Here is an 18,002-nt window from a genome sequence, read left to right on the forward strand (position 1 = left end):
GGTCAGACGACATTCGATCATCAACTTGCTGTACATATTTCGACGCTAACATAGATCAGCATACATTTGCACTTCTAGGTAAATTGCAAGACTAACAGTGTCCTGTATTTCATCTATTTCTGACCCATTTCTCTCTTCCTCTTCCGACACTCAGTTGCAAAGTCATCGGCTCGACATTGGATCGCATCGTCCGACATCAGATCATGAGGCTATCCTCCCCGTCATTTTCTTTTTCGCCGCCGCCTCCTTTTGTTTCTTCCGTCGTCTTTGCCGTTCGTAATCCAATTGCTCTTGCTGCTTCAAATTCTTATATAGATTCGCCAGCCTATGTATCAGTCCCCGGCGCCTTCGCCATCGCCCTCACCGGGTCCGGCGTACCTCTATCATCAAAATTCTAATGGGGCAGGCTCTTATGGTGGATCAAACGGCGCAAATGGTTATCCAGGCGCAACACGGTATCCTTCCTCCGGCATTGGAGGTTGGGTATCTAGATCACATCATGCCCCACATCAACAGAATCCATCTCTATCCTCGCTTCCTGGCATCGGTCCGATGAATAACAATGCTCCTTCTTCACCCGGATATGCGTCCTTGCTTGGAGGTGGTGGTTCTGGTCAACATCATCATCTACATCAATCGCACGGTCCTGGACAAATACCATCTCCTGGTCCTATGCATCCGATCACCTCGACATCCGCCTCTTCCGCTGCTGCAATGAATTCATCGCCTCATTGGCAACAACAGCTACTCAAAGCAGACATTTCTCGTCAATCAGCTTCACCGCATCATCATGCCAGAGCTGCTGCTTTGGCCGCCAGAAGTGCAACAAGTTCTGCGATTGCTATACAAGATCCGACAAAGGGAGGTGCAATCCATGTACCGCGGATGGCAGCAAATGGACTGCATGTGAGCAACTCGGGAAGTTCGTTGAAGAAGCAAGCCGACCTATCTTCTGATGAGTCGGATTCTAGCGGAAAGGATGGTCAGTCATGGACAACGATAGATATGGGAGGTCTAGGGTTGAAGAATATCGCCAAAGAACTCTATCGATACACCTTTTTGACATCTTTGTTTATCAATCACAACGCTCTCACTTCGCTGGCTTCTGATATTGTACAATTACGTCATCTTACCATCTTGGACGTTTCGGGGAACAAGCTCAACTCTCTTCCGCCAGAGCTAGGTATGCTTACGAGCTTAAAGGAATTGTTCCTGTTCGATAACAACCTTGTCACATTGCCGCCAGAATTGGGAACATTGTACCAGCTAGAAACCTTGGGTATCGAGGGAAATCCGATGCAAGAGAATCTTCGACAATTGATCCAGAAAGAAGGTACACAGGCATTGGTTGCATTCTTGCGGGATTCTTGTCCTGTTCCACTTCCACCTCCTGAGCGTGAATGGATCACGATCGAGCCTGATCTTGGAAATCGAGAAGGTGAAGATGAACCTGAAGCGCCTGCCGAATCTTTCAACGTGTTGAGCTATAACATCCTTTGCGACCGAATGGCAACTCCGCAAATGTACGGATACACTCCATCATGGGCTCTATCATGGGAATACAGAAAAGAGTTCATCCTGCAAGAGGTGATGAGTTATGGAGCGGATATCTGTTGTATGCAAGAAGTTGCGTCTGAGCAATTCGAAGAGTACTTCTTACACCATCTATCGCAACAGGATTACGAAGGTATTTTCTCTCCCAAGACCCGTGCAAGGACGATGAGAGAAGAGGAGCGTAAGTTGGTAGATGGATGTGCAATCTTTTACAAGTCATCAAAGTATTCGCTAGTGGAAAGGCAATTGGTCGAATTTAACCAAGCCGCTCTACGTAGACCGGATTTCAAGCGAACAGAGGATATGTTCAATCGAGTGATGACAAAGGATGAAGTTGCAGTGATTGCATTGTTGGAGAACAAGGAGAGCGGTAGTAGATTGATTGTTGCAAACGTGCACGTTCATTGGGATCCAGAATTCAGAGATGTCAAATTGGTGCAAGTAGCAATGTTGATGGAAGAGCTAGAGAAGATCGGTGAAAGATTTGCCAAATATCCCGCCAAATTGGACGTGAAGGAGGGCTATCCTCCTGCTCCTCACTACAATAATGGTAACAAGATTCCAACAATCCTTTGTGGAGATTTCAACAGTATGCCTGGAAGTGGTGTTTATGAATTCTTGAGCAAAGGAAAATTGAAGGGAGATCATGAAGATTTCATCAATCACGTTTACGGAGATTATACAGCAAATGGTTTAGAACATGGTCAAGCGATGAAAAGTTCTTATGCACATATTGGCGAACTTCCGTTCACAAATTATACACCGCACTTTGAAGGTAATTTGGATTATATTTGGTACAATTCAAACGCACTTGCTGTTACGGGATTGTTGGGTGAAGTGGATTCTGCGTATATCGACAAGGTTGTTGGTTTCCCTAATGCCCATTTCCCGTCAGATCACATTTGCATCCTGAGCGAATTCCGCGTCAAGCATCCAAAAGATGGAAGACAAAGGACCGGGTTTGGATCAGCAAATCGGCTGAACGGGAAATAGATATCAAATCTAGGCAGAACCCTTCGTTTTATGACGTTCACAAAGTCAAACACGACATTTCAACGATTTGGAAGATTCTTGAATGATTATTGTTGTCTTTTTATTCTGCAATTTTCCCTTAACCTCTTTTCTTTTTTTTTTGTGTACATTTTCACCAATGTTTTTCTCTCTTCCTTTACCGTTTTTCACTCCTTTTACTTTCATTCTTTTTTGCATATTTCCTTTTTTTCTTTTTTCTTCCACCTAACTCCGTTGAACCTTAAACGATCATACTATTTTCATCATCACTTACTTTTTGTCTCAATCATATGTGTAAGCATTAAAATTGTGCTATTCTCTTTATGTTGTCTTGTGTGTGGATTGAGTAGATAACATTGTGTTTGGTTGATTTTACATCCCCTTTATGCCTTTACAGCTGCGATACATTCGATTTCGACACCAACATCACGAGGCAGTCTGGCCACTTCGACAGCTGAACGTGCGGGTTTGTAAGGAGCGAAGACGCGCTCGTACACTTCGTTGACCTGGGAGGGTGGTGAACAATGATGGGATGTCAGCATCAAGTCAGCAAATGCAGTAATGGATATACTCACCTTTGCGAAGTCGTTCATATCCTTCAAGAAGACAGTGGTTTTCAAAATGTGACTTTTATCACTTCCACTTGCTTGAACGATTGCCAACAAATTATCCAAAGATTGTTGAGCTTGAGCTTGAATATCCCCTTCTACAAGTTGCATTGTTGAAGGAACAAAAGGAATACAACCAGAACAAAAAATTAAGCCGTTATGAACAACAGCTTGAGAATAAGGTCCGATTGCGCTTGGTGCATCTTTTGTCGTTACAACTTTGTAGGGAGAGTCAGATGCCATTTTGACGGATGTATGGAATGGAGCAGTTCGAGTGATGGGAATGGATGTCAATCTAGGCAAAGCTCTACAAATGCTTCTTTGACTTTGAAGTAGCATATGTATGGTGTGCAATGATGATATTCTCTGTTAAAACCTTAAAAATGCATGTTCCTGTACTTCTTCTGCATTCTTCTTTTGTCCAGTGCGCACCAGCTTCAACACCTGACCGGCCCTCAACCGGTACAGCCGAGGGAAGACTTTGTCCTTTTTCTTTTCATATGCAATTCTCCACTCCTTCCCCCCCGAAAAAGCCAAGAAGCACCTTCTCAGTCTTGTCTCATACGCGTACATGTTTCAAGCGTGAATGCTCAATTTCACTATGCGCTCCGGTCTTTGATCGACCGGGGAAAGAAAAATAAAGAGAAATCTTCTGAATCATTTACCCCTCACTCCGTCATCATCCTAATCCTCCTTCCCTCCCACACACAAAAATAAACAAAAATGGCAGACGATTCACTATCAGCGGCAATCAAAGATGAACAAGAGATTCAATTGGACCCAAAGAAGTCAGCCGCTTCTTCTATTAAATCGTTCCTTAGTGGTGGTTTCGGTGGTATTTCTTGTGTTTTGGTAGGACATCCTTTCGATCTAACAAAAACTCGTTTACAAACAGCACCTGCAGGAACATATACCGGAGCAATGGATGTCGTTCGTAAAGCATTAGCAGCAGATGGTATCAAAGGATTATACAGAGGAATGGGTCCTCCTTTGGTCGGTGTTACGCCAATGTTTGCCGTTTCTTTTTGGTCTTTTGATTTAGGAAAAAAGTTGGTTTATGCTTCAACGCCAAATAGAGAAGATAAGAACTTGAGTTTACCCGAATTAATGTTTGCCGGTTTCTTTTCTGCCATTCCAACAACTTTGATCGCCGCTCCGGCTGAACGTGTAAAAGTTCTATTACAACTTCAAGGACAATCTTCAAATGCCGGACCAAAGTATAACGGACCTTTGGATGTCGTTCGACAATTGTACAAAGAAGGTGGTATGAAATCCATTTTCCGTGGAACAGGGGCCACTTTGGCTCGTGATGGTCCTGGAAGTGCAGCTTACTTTGGTGCATATGAAGCAATCAAACGTGGTCTCACACCTGCCGGTCAAGATCCATCTCAATTAAACATGTTGAACGTTTTAACTGCAGGTGGTTTAGCAGGAATGGCAATGTGGTCAATCGCAATTCCACCGGATGTGATCAAATCTCGTTATCAAGGTGCACCTGCAGGAACTTACAACAGCTTCTTGCATTGCTTCCGTGTTACTGTTGCTCAAGATGGTTTCGGCGCTTTGTTCAAAGGTGCAGGTCCTGCAATCTTGCGTGCTTTCCCTGCCAATGCAGCTACCTTCTTAGGTGTAGAAGTCAGTTTGAAATTGATGAACCAATTGTTCTAATCGACAGCCCTTTACATAGACAAATCCTTTTCAATGCTATAAATACGGAAGCATTCCAACCAAAACAATAAAGGACGCTATGCAGGTGATAAGAGTTTGTCATTTTTCTTTTTTAGATCAAGAATTTATCACATTGTACAGTTTAATAGATCAATCCAATGAGTAACATTTATTTTGACAGGGAAAGAAGAACCCACACGAACCTCTTTAGCCTAAACTCTTCAAGGCGGGTGGCATGTACTCGCAACCCTTGCACAGAGATATCTTTTTCACTATTAGCATTTCATAAACACATGTTGAATGCGGGATTATATGACAAAAAAAGTCTATAAGCAGAAAATTTACAATTCACCTTACACGACGACGACCCCTAGAACAAGCCAACCACTTGTCCATTCTCATCTAAATCGATTTGATAATATCCTGGTCGGGTAGACAAACCCGGCATAGTTTGCATATCACCACACAAAGGATAAACGAAACCTGCTCCGGCAGAAAGTTTGACAGATCTGATGGGAACTTTGAACCCTGTTGGTGCTCCTTTTTGTGATGGATCATGACTCAATGACAAATGTGTTTTGGCCATGCAAACGTTCAAATGACCAAAGCCTTGTCTTGTATACGAATCAATTTGTTTTTGTGCCAATTCGGAAATCTCAATTCCATCTCCTCCGTACATCTCCTTCACAATTGTCTCAATCTTTTGTTCGATCGATTGATCGGGATTGTACAAGAATTTGAAATCGGATGGTTTACCCTCCAATTGTTGGATAACGGCTTTGGCCAAATCCACTGCTCCTTCACCACCGCGAGCCCAGTGATTGGCAGGAACAGCAGCATCAGCACCTGCTGCCAATGCCTCACGAGCAACCAACTCCAATTCACGATCGGTATCGGTAGAGAATCTGTTGACAGCAACAATAACCTTTAATCCGAACTTCTTGGCATTCTCGATATGTTTGCGCAAGTTTGTGCATCCTTTCTCCAAGATTTCCAAGTTCTCTTCCAAGTATACTTCAGATAATGGCTTTCCTGGTGAAACTTCTGGACCACCTCCGTGCGTCTTCAGTGCACGAACGGTAGCCACCAATACAACAGCATCAGGTACCAATCCACTTTCGCGACATTTGATGTTGCAGAACTTTTCCATACCGATATCAGCACCGAATCCTGCTTCTGTGATGACGTAACCAGCCTTTTCATCTGTTTCACCTTCTTCCAAACCGGCCAATTTCAAAGCAATTGCATCTGCCAAGATGGAAGAATTACCGTGTGCAATGTTGGCAAAAGGACCGGCATGTACAAAGACGGGTGTTCCTTCCAATGTTTGCATCAAATTTGGCTTGATAGAATCCTTCATCAAGACAGTCAATGCACCTCCGATACCTAGATCATCTGCTGTCACTGGATCACCGGCACGGCTTGTTGCGATGACCATACGACCCAATCGTTCACGCATATCCTTCAAATCGCGACTCAATGCCAGTACTGCCATACATTCACTTGCGACCGCAATATCGTATCCTGTCTTGCGTTCTTGTCCTTTCTCTGTTGGTGCTTGACCAACGGTAATTTGACGCAAGAAACGATCGTTTGTATCGGTAACACGGTGCCATGTGATTGTTTCTGGGTCAATGTCCAGTCTGGCCCATTTGCTCTTTTCCTCTTCTGTCAAATCATCCGGGTTGGTCTTGTTGATACCCAACTTCTTCAAACGACGGAACATGACTGGTGCGAAAGAGCGAACTCCTTTCTTCTTAGGGCAGAGTCTGTCGAACAAGGCTGCATCTTTTTGTGTCGCTTCGTGGAACATACGTGTATCAATAGCAGCGGCCAGTAAATTATTGGCTGCTTGTACTGCGTGAATATCACCCGTCAAATGAAGATTAAATTCTTCCATTGGAATGACTTGACTGTAACCACCACCAGCTGCACCTCCCTTGATGCCAAAAGTGGGACCTTGACTCGGTTGACGAACGCAGGCAAAGCATGATTTACCCAAATGGGCTCCCAAAGCTTGTGCTAAACCGATTGTGGTTGTGGATTTACCTTCTCCCAATGGTGTGGGTGTGATACCTGCCACAACAATGTATTTACCGTTCTTGCGATGTGCGAGTCGCTCAAGAATGGATAGGTCAACTTTTGCCTTAACGTCCCCATATGGTTCTAACTCAGTGCTTAGCACACCAATCTCTCTGGCAACTTGGGTGATTGGCTTTGGTGTTTGACTGCGTGCCACTTCAATATCGCTTGGAACTTGATCGAGAATTTTGATGGGGTTTGCTGTTGTGACACCGCGACCTAATCTGCCTTGTGACAAGCTTCTTTCTGCTGATACGAGCACGTTCTCCATAAGCATAGCAACTGTCATTGGACCAACACCGCCAGGTACGGGAGTGATGGCTTTGGCAACGTGGCTTGCTTTGGCAAAGTCAACATCACCAACCAAACGTTGTCCGCTCTTTTTGGTAGAATCAGGAATGTAGTTGGTACCAACATCAATAACGATTGCGTCCTTCTTCAACCATTCAGCTTGCACAAACTGAGCTTTGCCCATTGCAGCCACGACAATATCAGCGTCTTTCAAATGAGCGGGAAGATCTTTCGTTCTAGAATGGACTTGTGTGACTGTGCAGTTGCGGTAACGTAAAAGACTTGCTACTGGGTTTCCGACAATATCACTTCTTCCAATCACTACGGCACGCAGACCGGACATATCTTGAATGCCTGCTTCTTCCAAAAGACGAATCACACCGGCAGGAGTGCATGGCAAGAACATTGGATTGCATGCCTTGCTTGAGAGATGTCCAATGTTCAAAGCATGGAAGCCATCAACATCCTTCTCTGGGCTGACAGCTTCGGTAACACGGCGTTCACCTTCAGCATCGATATGTTTTCCCAAGGGCAACTGAACCAAGATACCATCAACGCCTACATCTTCGTTCAATTGACCGACTTTGCGAATAATCTCTTGTTCGGAAGTTTGACCTGCCAAATGAACGTGTGTGAACTTGAAACCGCATTCTTCTGCTGCCAAACGCTTCATACGAATGTAGGTAGAAGAAGCACTATCATCCCCGACTTGAACGATGACCAAGTTTGGCTCAAAGTTACCATTCTTAGCTTTGTGTTCTTTGACACGTTCTTGAACGCCCAAACGAACTCTCTTTGCCAATGCTGTTCCATCGAGAATTTGTGCTGGACCAGCATTTGCTTGATTTGAAGCACTAGCCATGTTGGCAATAGAGGAAGTAGTGAATGTACGAGGTTGTGATTGAAGATTGAATCTGTTATTTTGAGTGCTTCTAAGAGCAGAGACAGACAAAGATTGTGAAGATACTGCTCGAAGACTTCTTGTTGTCAAATGAAACGAACGTTGACACTTTGCACTGGAGTAAGCTCGAACGACGAATGAGCCGGACAAGCGAGAGTGCATGAAGGTGGTGTTCGATCAAGAAGAAAGTACAATTGGGAGGGAAAGGAAAGGAGGAAGAAATGAAAGTGCCTTACTTGGCCTGAGCGGGGTTTCGTTGCAGCTAGTGAATGTGGGTTTTTTTCTATTTCTTCTTCTTTCAGCATGACTTGCATTCGCCCCCAGTGACTAACCCGGGAGACCCGATTCAAAAGAAGATGTTCATTTAGCGCGCTTTACGCCTTTTGCAATTCAAAGATTATGCACGTCCACGTGAGCAAGTCTAAAAACCAAAAGATTGGGTTTCTTGTGTTTGATTGTTGGCGGTGTGATGGGTTGCATTGAATAATTAGCGTTGCGGTCAAAAAAAGATAAAAAGAAGCGTGTGCGTGTGTATGCGTGCGGGCGTTTACCACCGGTGGTTGTGGCCTTTTAAAGAGTTACACGAATGAAATCCAGGGTTTAGTCGGTATTGATTGAGAAAATGAGATCCGTTTCGGAATTGATTTTAGATGAATGATTGCTTCCTCCAACACTTTACTTCAATCACTACAAGGGTTGGTTAAAGGAAAAAGACCATCAGGTCAACAAACAACTCTAGATATCCCAGGAGAAAAGGAAAGGTGGCGGTTGAGCTGTAATAAGTTCCAGCAAACCTTAGTCTAACTCCACCATATCTCAAAGAGGGGCACTTCCTTCGCAGATCAGAATTTGTCAATTTAATTGGCCCTCGGCATTGCGATTGGAGTTTGGTCTCATTATTATTGGAAGGATTATTATCAAGACTCTCAAAAACTGTACATCAGCCTCGACACACTACATCGCACGACTACCAGCATCTAATTAGACGTATCAAATTTTGCACTATTGTCCTGCAAACACTACATACGACAGCTTTCAATCTCATTCGATGTCTGAGAAAGCTTGAACAAGGATCAAAATTACCATCTTCCAATCGCCAAACTTCGGATTTTGCACCATTGATCAGCTTGTATGCGTGCAAAGCTATAACGTTTAATTATGTTTTGGCGATTCGGATTCTCTTCTACATCTTCATTGGATACCCTTTTAGACAGGCCGAATGTCAGTCTAGAGGAGATCTTAGATGAAGATGAACTACTGCAAGAGTGTAAAACACAAAATTCAAAACTCATCAACTATCTACAACAGCCTCGAGTTCTAAAACGATTATTCGAACATGTCGTTGGCACAGCTGAGGTTGGAGGACCTGGAGGCAGAGAATGGGAAGAAAAGGTGCGATTCAAGTACCCGTACATCGCTTCTGAGGTCTTGTCGTCCGACATTTGGTCAATCGTTGATACAGCATTATCCAACAGTGATGACTTATTAGTACCTTTCTGGGATTCTATTTTATCAAAAGGTGCAACGTCGAATCCACCAACAATCACTCAACACCAACATCCTCTATTCTCAGAATCTCAAAAGTCACAGACGACGTTTGATGGTCCAAAGTTGAACGCTTCACATCTCCCGACTGTGCCTGGAGAAGAAGCATCTAATGCCGAGAATTCAAACGTTGGTGTATTGGGACTAGAGGTGAAATCGAACGACGACGGCACCACACTAACAACAGCTCGCGATAATGGACCGGGTAAAAGTGTCTTGGCTGGCTATTGGGCCAAAGTGAATGGTGTCTTCTTGGACAAGAAGCCTAGAGAGATGATTGCATTCATCAAAGAGTTACCTCAAATCGTTGAATTATTCGTTGCGCATATGGAAACACCTGCAGTTGTTGATTTGTTATATCGCATCATTCAATGTGAAGAAGCAGTGCAAAATGTTGGTATTATAGACTGGCTTTCGTCGGAAGACCTCATGCCTCGTTTGATCGATTTATTATCACCTTCGCATTCAACGGACCTGCACAATACCGTTTCAGAGCTACTAAAGGCTATCATTGCACTTTCTGCTCCATCGCCGGCAAGCTTGACACAAGGCACAGGAGCTGAAGCATTTGGATTTGGTGGCACAGATGCAATGGGTGGTCAGGCAAATGGACAAGTTGGCGGAGTGAACAACAGACTGGTTAGAGAACTCGCTAGCGAGACAATCGTGCGAAAAATGGTGGGTTTCATGTTGGACGCCTCGCTTCCTTCCCGTTTGTCAAGACAATTGTCCGAGGCAGCCGAAGAACAACGAAACGAAGAAGGATTTACTTTTTCGGCAAAGAAGAAACGTGATAAACCTTCAGTAACGGCGGCAGAAAGTCAAACACTTTCATCCTTGAGTGAAGTTCCGCTGGATCCACTGGATAAGAGCGGAAATAGTAGTGATTCTGCTCTCGATGATGATGATTTGGACTTTGATGCTGGCTCATCGAGAAAGCCTCTCAATCCAAGAGACACGCCAGCCAGCGGAGTGAGCGCATATGGTGGCATTGGCCGTTCTCCAGGTGTGCTGGACCATCACCGTGATTCAACTGCTACCATCAGACCATCAACGAATTCGCTCACGCCCCCCGTTCGGGCTCCTGAGATCAATGTTACCGCTGAAAGCTGCACATCAACTCTTGTGACTTGTATCGGTATTCTGATCGAACTTATCCGCAAGAATAACAGCGACTATTTCGAACAACATCTCTTCCACACTCTACGAACTCATCTCTTACAAAGGCAACAGGAGATAGCCGAACGCAAGGCAAGTAGAACTGTTAATGCTTCAGAAGAAAAGGATGAAGAGGCTCAACAGTCTAAAGGAGTGGACGGAGAGGAAGATGAAGATGACGAGATGGAAGGTATGGAAGAAGCAATGGCAGAATTGTCTGATAAGCTCGGCATCGTTCATTTGGGTCCAATGTTGCGTGTCTTGTGTGAACGATTGGGTGATTTCCAAAGTTTGATCTCAAGACCAAGGGTAGACAGTACAGAGACTGTCAGTAGCCTTGGAAAGACTGCAGCTTTGACATTTGAGAGATATCGCATTACGGAGCTCTATGCAGAACTCTTGCATTGCTCAAACATGGCATTGCTGAATCGTACTCCAGGAGAAGGACCTCAGTATTCCGAAGAAGGCGTACTGCAAGGCGGAATTGAGGGTTTGCAGATCTTGGCACGAACGCTTCAAGGAACTGATGCAGCGTCTGAATCCGGTCAAGATCATACAACCACCGAGAAGCCAGCAGCTGAGAAAGCCGAATCTACAACCACGAAAACCGAAGGTGAGGAAGAAACGCAGCCCTCGACAAAGACGGGCAGGCATACACGGCAATCTTCTGTCGTTGGTGGTGGAGTTGGTTCAGAGGATACCGACGATGAGGCTTTACTCAGTGAAGTATCTTTAAATGATGCAACCACTGATACCGACAAAGCAGCTTCAACAGAAGGCACTTCTCCAACTGATGATGCGCAATCGAAAGATGAAGGATCGTCAGCGCAGAAAGGAGGCGAAGAGGAAAAAGCTGATGGTCAGGATGATGAAGAGATACGATCTGTCCTTTCTCATCTCTCTTTGGCGGATTTGACCGCTCCTTCACCTTCTCCCTCAAAGCCGCCCTCTCCGATTGATGATATGCGTGATTATGTCATCGGGGATTTGTTGAAGAAGAAATTCCTCGAATGCGATGTAATTCCGACGATCTTATCGCTCTTCTTCGAGTTCCCTTGGAACAACTTCCTGCATAATGTCGTATACGACATCCTTCAACAATTTTTCAACGGAAGGATGGATGTTGGGCTAAATAGAAAACTCACTTTGGCAGTCTTCGAACAAGCAAAGCTCACAGAAAAGATTGTCGAGGGAGAAAAGCGTAATCAAGAATCATTGAAATCGCCAAGAAAGATTCGATTAGGATACATGGGACATATGCATTTGATTGCAGAAGAGACTGTGAAACTGTTGGAGAGATATCCACAAGAGATTGCACACTATATCGAGCCATACATCTCTCCTGAATGGACGAACTTCGTTGAACATCCATTGAAAGAGAATCGCGAGAAGGAGGCAGCCCCATTGGCAGGAGGAAGACCGCAAATGTTGCACTCGCTGTCTTTCCCACAACATGGTGTAGGTGTTGCAGATGGAGATCTGGGTGCATCAGGAGGTCAATCAGTCGGTTCAGATGCGTTTGCCAATTATTTATCTTCTCAAATGGGCACAGCAAATGCTTCTGATGATGATGATTCGGACGAAGATACGAATTGGCTATCACAAGATATTCGTCAACGCAATTTGCACTCTGGATCTGGTGACGCATTTGATGATGCATTCGAGCCTGACATCGAATCTGGTTCTGGCATCGGCCGCAGAGGAAATAGTATAGATAATGATGACGACGATGATGATTGGGGACCGTTTGCCGACTCTTCATCCTCGTCTTCAGCTGTTATTGGAGGACCGAATTCGGGCTCCGGAAGCAGTGCGCAAGCTTATCTTACACCTGCCGACTGGGCAGCAGACTTCCAAAGGGAAACATCAGCCAATGATGATGTCCAAAGCTTCGACGGGGATGACAACAGCTCAACAGCATCAGAAAGCGGCAATGCACTGGGAGAGGAAGGTGTACAAGTCGAACGAGCACGTTCCGACAGCGGTAGCAGTGACACAAATGGAACACCATTCGTTGACTTGTTGGACAGTGCATCTCTTCGCGCTTCAGATGTGGTAGCTGCAGCTCATGCTAGAAGACCAAGTTTAGAGCAATTGGAAGGTGTTCCTAATACGGAGTCATTACGAATCTCTAGACCCAGAGCGCCAAGTACGAGTGGATCAACAGACGCAGCAGCAGCGGGAGAAGCTTTAGATGAAAAAGATCCCCTCGGACCTGGAGTTGCGCCTGATGCACAACCTAACCCCGTTTCTGGCTTGATAGAACGGACGATTGATGGTCAAACGGTAAAAGTACCTCTTGATGAAGTTGCGCTTGTAAGTCAAGCACAAGATAATGAAGAGGCAGTAGAGGAATGATTATTGTATTGCATTTTTTTTCCTTTTCCTTTTGTTTTATATCTCATGAGTTTCTCCTAACATCATCATCATCTGCATTCAAACACCTTTTCATATATATACATCACTTCGCATCGTTCATCATCAATCAATGAAAACAATTGCAGTCAAATAAAATCATAAATATCTTGTTTGACTTCACGCATTTCTGCTTGTGAGATAAAGCGAATGCAGTATCGATACTAACAACATGCAATAAATTACAGTGAATCGCTATAAAATACAAAATTAAATAGAGAGCTTCTCATCGCTTGCTACCATAACTGGTCAATCGCCTCAAACTACGTGTTGCGTCCGTTACAGTGGCCGATAGATCTTCTTGTTCATCAAAACTATTTCCAGCCTCACCGGAAGAGTTGAGTGTTTGCGAGCCCGATTTCCTGCCTAATGTCCATCCTGAACCAAAAATTGACCTTCTGTTCAGTGCTGGAGAAGGAGCGGAGACTAAGCTTGTGCTGGATGCATTCTTACGTGAAGGCGATCGAGAATCGATTGAGAAATTGCTACCACCTCCTGCAGCAGGCAAACTAAAGCCACTACCTGTCCTTTGAGATCCACCGCTGAAAGAAGATGTTGAAGGCCCAATTCCATCTTCAGAAATTTGTGCAGCATGACCGAACGAATTCAAACCTTGTGCAACTTCCATCGTTGGTGTAGCCGCAGAAGGTGCTCGAATTCGTGCAGAGGCAATCGCAGCAGGCCTTGACCTGATCTTCATCGGTCTTTCGGTTTCTTTCATTTTGCCTTTCTCGCTTCCTGCAGAAAGTCCTGATGGTTCACGACTTGCAGTTCCATTCCTTCGTAATAAGTATTCATTCATTCCGCCTGACTCACCTGGGGTACCAGGAGCTGGGCTAGCAGAAAATGGATCAAAAGCTCTCTCAGAAGCTTGCAATAAAGTCTTATTAGGTTTGATCGGCTTTGGCTCTGACTTGTTCTCCTTTGGTGCGCTTGCTTCCTTTACCGTCGGTGTTTCACTTGGACGAGCAAATGCGCCACTTGTACGATTCGTTATGCGAGTGTATCTGTTCGTTGGGCTCAGTCTTGCTTTTATAGGGCTTTCGGAAATCGACTCAACGGTGGCATTAGCCTTGACTTCTGTACGATCATCTTCCACAATCTCTTTCATGCTTGCATCGGCATGAGTGTCAGGCGTACTACCCCATCTACGCAAAGATGGTGGCACTTGAGCACTCTTGTCTGCCGTCGTAACCGTCGTTGACGTACTCTTTCTTCGTGGAATGCTAGGTACAATGCTTGAGTTTGCAGCGTTCCAACTTTCCACATCCAAAAGATAGAACTTGACGCCATCTGCCAGTTGGAATGGATTTCCATCGGGTACGGAAGAGTTTGCTGTCTTACTTTCAATTTTTGTAATACGAGCAACGATCCATTCTTTAGTGCGCAGACTGTCACGTAATTGTTCATTCTCAGCTTTGCCGCCAAAGTTGAGGAAGAAATGAGGGAAATTGATGTTAAATGCAGCCCAAGGTTTCACATTTGAGAAGGCATTGGAACTATCTCTTCCTGTTCCGTTTGTATCTTGGCCATTTTGTTGGGGTAAGGCATTACTCCTTGTTGGCAAGAACAGGGCAAGATCGCCGACTGCAAAGTGACGGAAGGTGATCTTCTCTCGAAGTACAAGTTGTTGTTTCTGACCTTTTTCATTGATGTGCTTATAAGCTTTCATCCATTTCTTGCATTGGGTGATCTGGGACTCCATCTTGATGACCGCCTTATCTTCTGCAGAATTTTTTGTGAGCCAGCCAAGGACATCGAGCAAGACTTCAAGTGCAATGTCATCTGCGCCATTCTTGAACGACTCTAGCGCAACTCTTCTCGCCTTGTCACTCTTCTCATCAATTTCATCGATGGTCTCAGCAGCCAGCTTGGTTCCATTCTTTGATGAACTTCCAGATGAGAGAATAGGCATCCTTTCCATTGCATCTGATAAGGAAATCGATTTGGTCATCAAAATGCGAACTTTCTCCACAACAGCATCCAAATTTCGCTCGATTTGTCGTTTTGCCATTTCTGCATTCAATGATGATTCTTTTGCGGTCTCATATTGTCGTACAAGGTCTTCGTGTGCTTCATCTGCAGCTGATAATTGACTTTGCAAATTCTTGATGCTATCTGTGTGTTCCGTCGATTCATTATCACGCCTTCTTAGCAAATCTTCTGCTTCCCGCAATTCTGTTTCTTTGTTTCGAAGAGTCTCTTCCAAGATTGCTCGATCGCCATCGGCTTCAGCACGGTAAGATCGAAGGGCTTTATCACGAGCACTTTCTGCTTCGGTCAAAGCAATTTGCACTGTACGAGTTTCCGACCTAGCAACGCTTAATTGATGCGTCAATTCAGCAATGCGATCTTGAGCAATGCGTAATTCACCTTCGAATGAAGTACCTTTGTTCAAAAGTGCTTCTAATCGTTTGCTTGCATCATCGCGAGCAGAGCGTACTTCTTCCAATTCAACTCGAGCATCATTAAGATGTGCTTCTAGCTCATTCAAACGATCAAATTCTTCAGCAATCTCCACTTTTGCATCTTTTTCTGCCCTTCGTGCATCTTCCACCTCCCTTCGCAGCCTTGTCAGTTCATCTTGCATATTATGACGACGAGCTGATTCCGTATCTGCATCAGCCTTGACAGCGTCCAAGTCTTTCTTTGTTTCTTCATGTTGCGTTCTTTCCTGGTCTAGGGCATGCTCTGCATTTCTGAGCTCATGCTTGATTTTGCTGAGCTCTGCTTGTACAGATTGCAATTCCTGATCCCGAGCTTCTGCAAGTGTACGTTCTCTCTTCCCATGCTCAATCTTCAGATCTTGAAGCTCTTGTTCAAGCCTATGCTTTTCCTGCTCTAGCTTTCGGGTTGCAACTCGCGGTCGTGCTCCATTTTGCTCTGTTGCATCTTCGCTTTCTGCATCGTCTTGTCCATCTAGAAGGCTTATCTCGACCAATCTAGCAAAGTTAGCTTCAAAGTCCTTTGCTTCATCGAATAGAGTGCGAAGGAGTGATCTTGCCTCAGCAATGGGGTTCGATTCATTCTGCAAGTCTAAAGAAGCTTCTATTTCATCAAGCATCTGAAATAGCTCTTCGACTTCATTTTGCTCGATCACAAGTTGCGGTTCATTCTCCTCCCTTGGTCGGGTAGACATATCCAGACTTGGTGCTTCGTCATCCTTTAGCTCACGATTGATCTTCCATGGTAATAAATACTCGCCTTGCTTTTGAAAATCTGATCTTCGCTTCTTTTCGCTCTCTGTATGATTGGCCATCAGTTCGGCGATTGCTTCACTCCGACCCAGAAAATGTCTATCGAAAGCTGTTCTTCGATAGATTTCAATCATTGTTGATCCATAACAGAATAAAAGATTCTGGAATCGCGTTATGTGCTTGAAGTTTTCCGCTCGCTTTGAATTGAAGCTCTCATCAAGCTTTCTGAGCTCTGAATCCAATTCGGTGAAGCCCGACTGCAATTCACTGATGATATGCAGAAGATCCAAGCCACGCGGAACCATTTCATTCTTGTCAGCCACGAGGCGCCTGAGCGAATCACGACAAACCTCGTCGAGAAGGATGAGCTCGCCTACCGCTTCCTCTATCGCTCTCACCATATTTTCATCTTTTGCTAAACGCTCAGCAGCTGGCCAGCCATGTTCATCCGGGGAACAAGTCTGTTGTAAGAACACTTGTATCTCATTAGCTCGTGTAAGAGCTTGTCTGCTTTCTCGAAAAGTTTCCTGTCCCGGTTCAGTACTTGTACTTTGTCCCTCATTCTGCCATTTATTGACATTTTCAACCAATTCATTGTCCTTAGTCGTCATGGCTTTCCATTCGTCAGTCAAATTCTCATACACATCCGTGCATTCTCGAAAAACTTCTTCGATAAATCTCTTATTGATACGATCTCCTAGTCGACTCTTGCCTTCCGTTGTGGGTTTCGGTAGCAATTTGGGATGGATCTGCACCATGTAGAATATTTTCCAAGCGAGGTCATGATCCTGCAAAAGACCTTTCATCCGAGTAAGCTCTTTTTCCAGGTGGGTTTTGAGGTCGTATGATGCAGTATATGTATTCTCTGCCAATGTCTGCACATTTGAGAATGCTGCACGAGTACTTTCGTCGATTATTTGCGTCTGCGATAGATATTGCTCTGATAGGGCATCATGCTCAGTCATATTCTGCAACACCAACGCACACCATTCCAATAGAGCATTAAGCATTCGAGGTGTAATTGGCAATTGCAGTTCTGGTTCATGTACCGGTGGCCGAAGTGGCACTGCTTCCTCCAATTCGTTTATCAAAGGTTCTAGATCGTCGACGTATAAGTATTGACGATTGAAGATGTACAGCTCCGTTGGGATATCTCTTCGAACGCTACTAGAAAGAGATCTTTCTTCCTCCTCTTGTATCTGTTCAAACCTTTCATCATTTACTTGAAATCCATCTTTTGTCATACAAATTAGGTCCTCAACCGGTATCCCTGTCATTTCTGAGATCACTTCGAATAAATGCTCTTTGGATTGAAATTGTGAATATGTTCGAGCCAGGTCGAAAGAGTGACCATCATGGGCTCGATGGACGAGCATTTTTGCTATGCTCTCCTTCTGTCCGATAGTGATGATGGTATACAAACAAAGAAAGATAAATTACAATTCTCTATTGATCGGGGTTAACCACTTTTACGCGTCATAAGACAAAGGCTGAGTTTAACAATAATTGATTACACTTTTGATTTGCATTACAAAAATAAAAAGTGTTGCTCTTTTTGATTTTCATGCACGG

The 18,002-nt window shown here is 44.4% G+C and overlaps 6 protein-coding genes across 6 annotated transcripts; 3 read left to right on the forward strand and 3 right to left on the reverse strand.

The window, feature by feature from the left end:
- Positions 1-672: 672 nt before the first annotated feature.
- Positions 673-2,547, forward strand: FA14DRAFT_123913 (glucose-repressible alcohol dehydrogenase transcriptional effector; the record flags this gene model as incomplete). Its single annotated transcript, XM_025496610.1, has 1 exon — positions 673-2,547. One exon carries the CDS (start codon positions 673-675, stop codon positions 2,545-2,547), a length of 1,875 nt encoding a protein of 624 aa, XP_025354664.1.
- Positions 2,548-2,927: 380 nt separating this feature from the next.
- FA14DRAFT_137115 (YjgF-like protein) lies at positions 2,928-3,446 on the reverse strand. Its single transcript, XM_025497030.1, has 2 exons — positions 3,141-3,446; positions 2,928-3,071 (listed from the first exon to the last, which is right to left on the reverse strand). The coding sequence occupies exons 1-2, from the start codon at positions 3,414-3,416 to the stop codon at positions 2,949-2,951; spliced, it is 399 nt and encodes a 132-aa protein (XP_025354665.1). The 5' UTR covers positions 3,417-3,446; the 3' UTR covers positions 2,928-2,948.
- Positions 3,447-3,616: 170 nt separating this feature from the next.
- On the forward strand, positions 3,617-5,005 carry FA14DRAFT_137118 (putative carnitine/acyl carnitine carrier). The gene has a single exon (XM_025497031.1). The coding sequence runs from the start codon at positions 3,897-3,899 to the stop codon at positions 4,839-4,841; it is 945 nt and encodes a 314-aa protein (XP_025354666.1). The 5' UTR covers positions 3,617-3,896; the 3' UTR covers positions 4,842-5,005.
- A 206-nt stretch (positions 5,006-5,211) lies between these two features.
- On the reverse strand, positions 5,212-8,076 carry FA14DRAFT_124888 (FTHFS-domain-containing protein; the record flags this gene model as incomplete). The annotated part of the gene is made up of 1 exon (XM_025496669.1): positions 5,212-8,076. One exon carries the CDS (start codon positions 8,074-8,076, stop codon positions 5,212-5,214), a length of 2,865 nt encoding a protein of 954 aa, XP_025354667.1.
- Positions 8,077-9,273: 1,197 nt separating this feature from the next.
- Positions 9,274-13,373, forward strand: FA14DRAFT_165343 (SAPS-domain-containing protein; the record flags this gene model as incomplete). The annotated part of the gene is made up of 4 exons (XM_025499951.1): positions 9,274-12,935; positions 12,960-12,967; positions 12,992-13,134; positions 13,323-13,373. 4 exons carry the CDS (start codon positions 9,274-9,276, stop codon positions 13,371-13,373), a joined length of 3,864 nt encoding a protein of 1,287 aa, XP_025354668.1.
- FA14DRAFT_71844 (uncharacterized protein) lies at positions 13,352-17,843 on the reverse strand. The gene has a single exon (XM_025502755.1). The coding sequence runs from the start codon at positions 17,804-17,806 to the stop codon at positions 13,460-13,462; it is 4,347 nt and encodes a 1,448-aa protein (XP_025354669.1). The 5' UTR covers positions 17,807-17,843; the 3' UTR covers positions 13,352-13,459.
- Between the last annotated feature and the right edge of the window lie 159 nt (positions 17,844-18,002).

Source organism: Meira miltonrushii (assembly GCF_003144205.1).
Source record: "Meira miltonrushii strain MCA 3882 unplaced genomic scaffold FA14scaffold_3, whole genome shotgun sequence".
NCBI classification, from domain to species: domain Eukaryota; kingdom Fungi; phylum Basidiomycota; class Exobasidiomycetes; order Exobasidiales; family Brachybasidiaceae; genus Meira; species Meira miltonrushii.

Coding starts and splice junctions, on each gene's coding strand:
- FA14DRAFT_71844 (XM_025502755.1), bottom strand. CDS start 17,806: ATGCTCGTCCATCGAGCCCATGATGGTCACTCTTTCGACCTGGCTCGA.
- FA14DRAFT_137115 (XM_025497030.1), bottom strand. CDS start 3,416: ATGGCATCTGACTCTCCCTACAAAGTTGTAACGACAAAAGATGCACCA. Junction 3,072..3,140: donor ATATGAACGACTTCGCAAAG/GTGAGTATATCC, acceptor CCACCCTCCCAG/GTCAACGAAGTGTACGAGCG.
- FA14DRAFT_137118 (XM_025497031.1), top strand. CDS start 3,897: ATGGCAGACGATTCACTATCAGCGGCAATCAAAGATGAACAAGAGATT.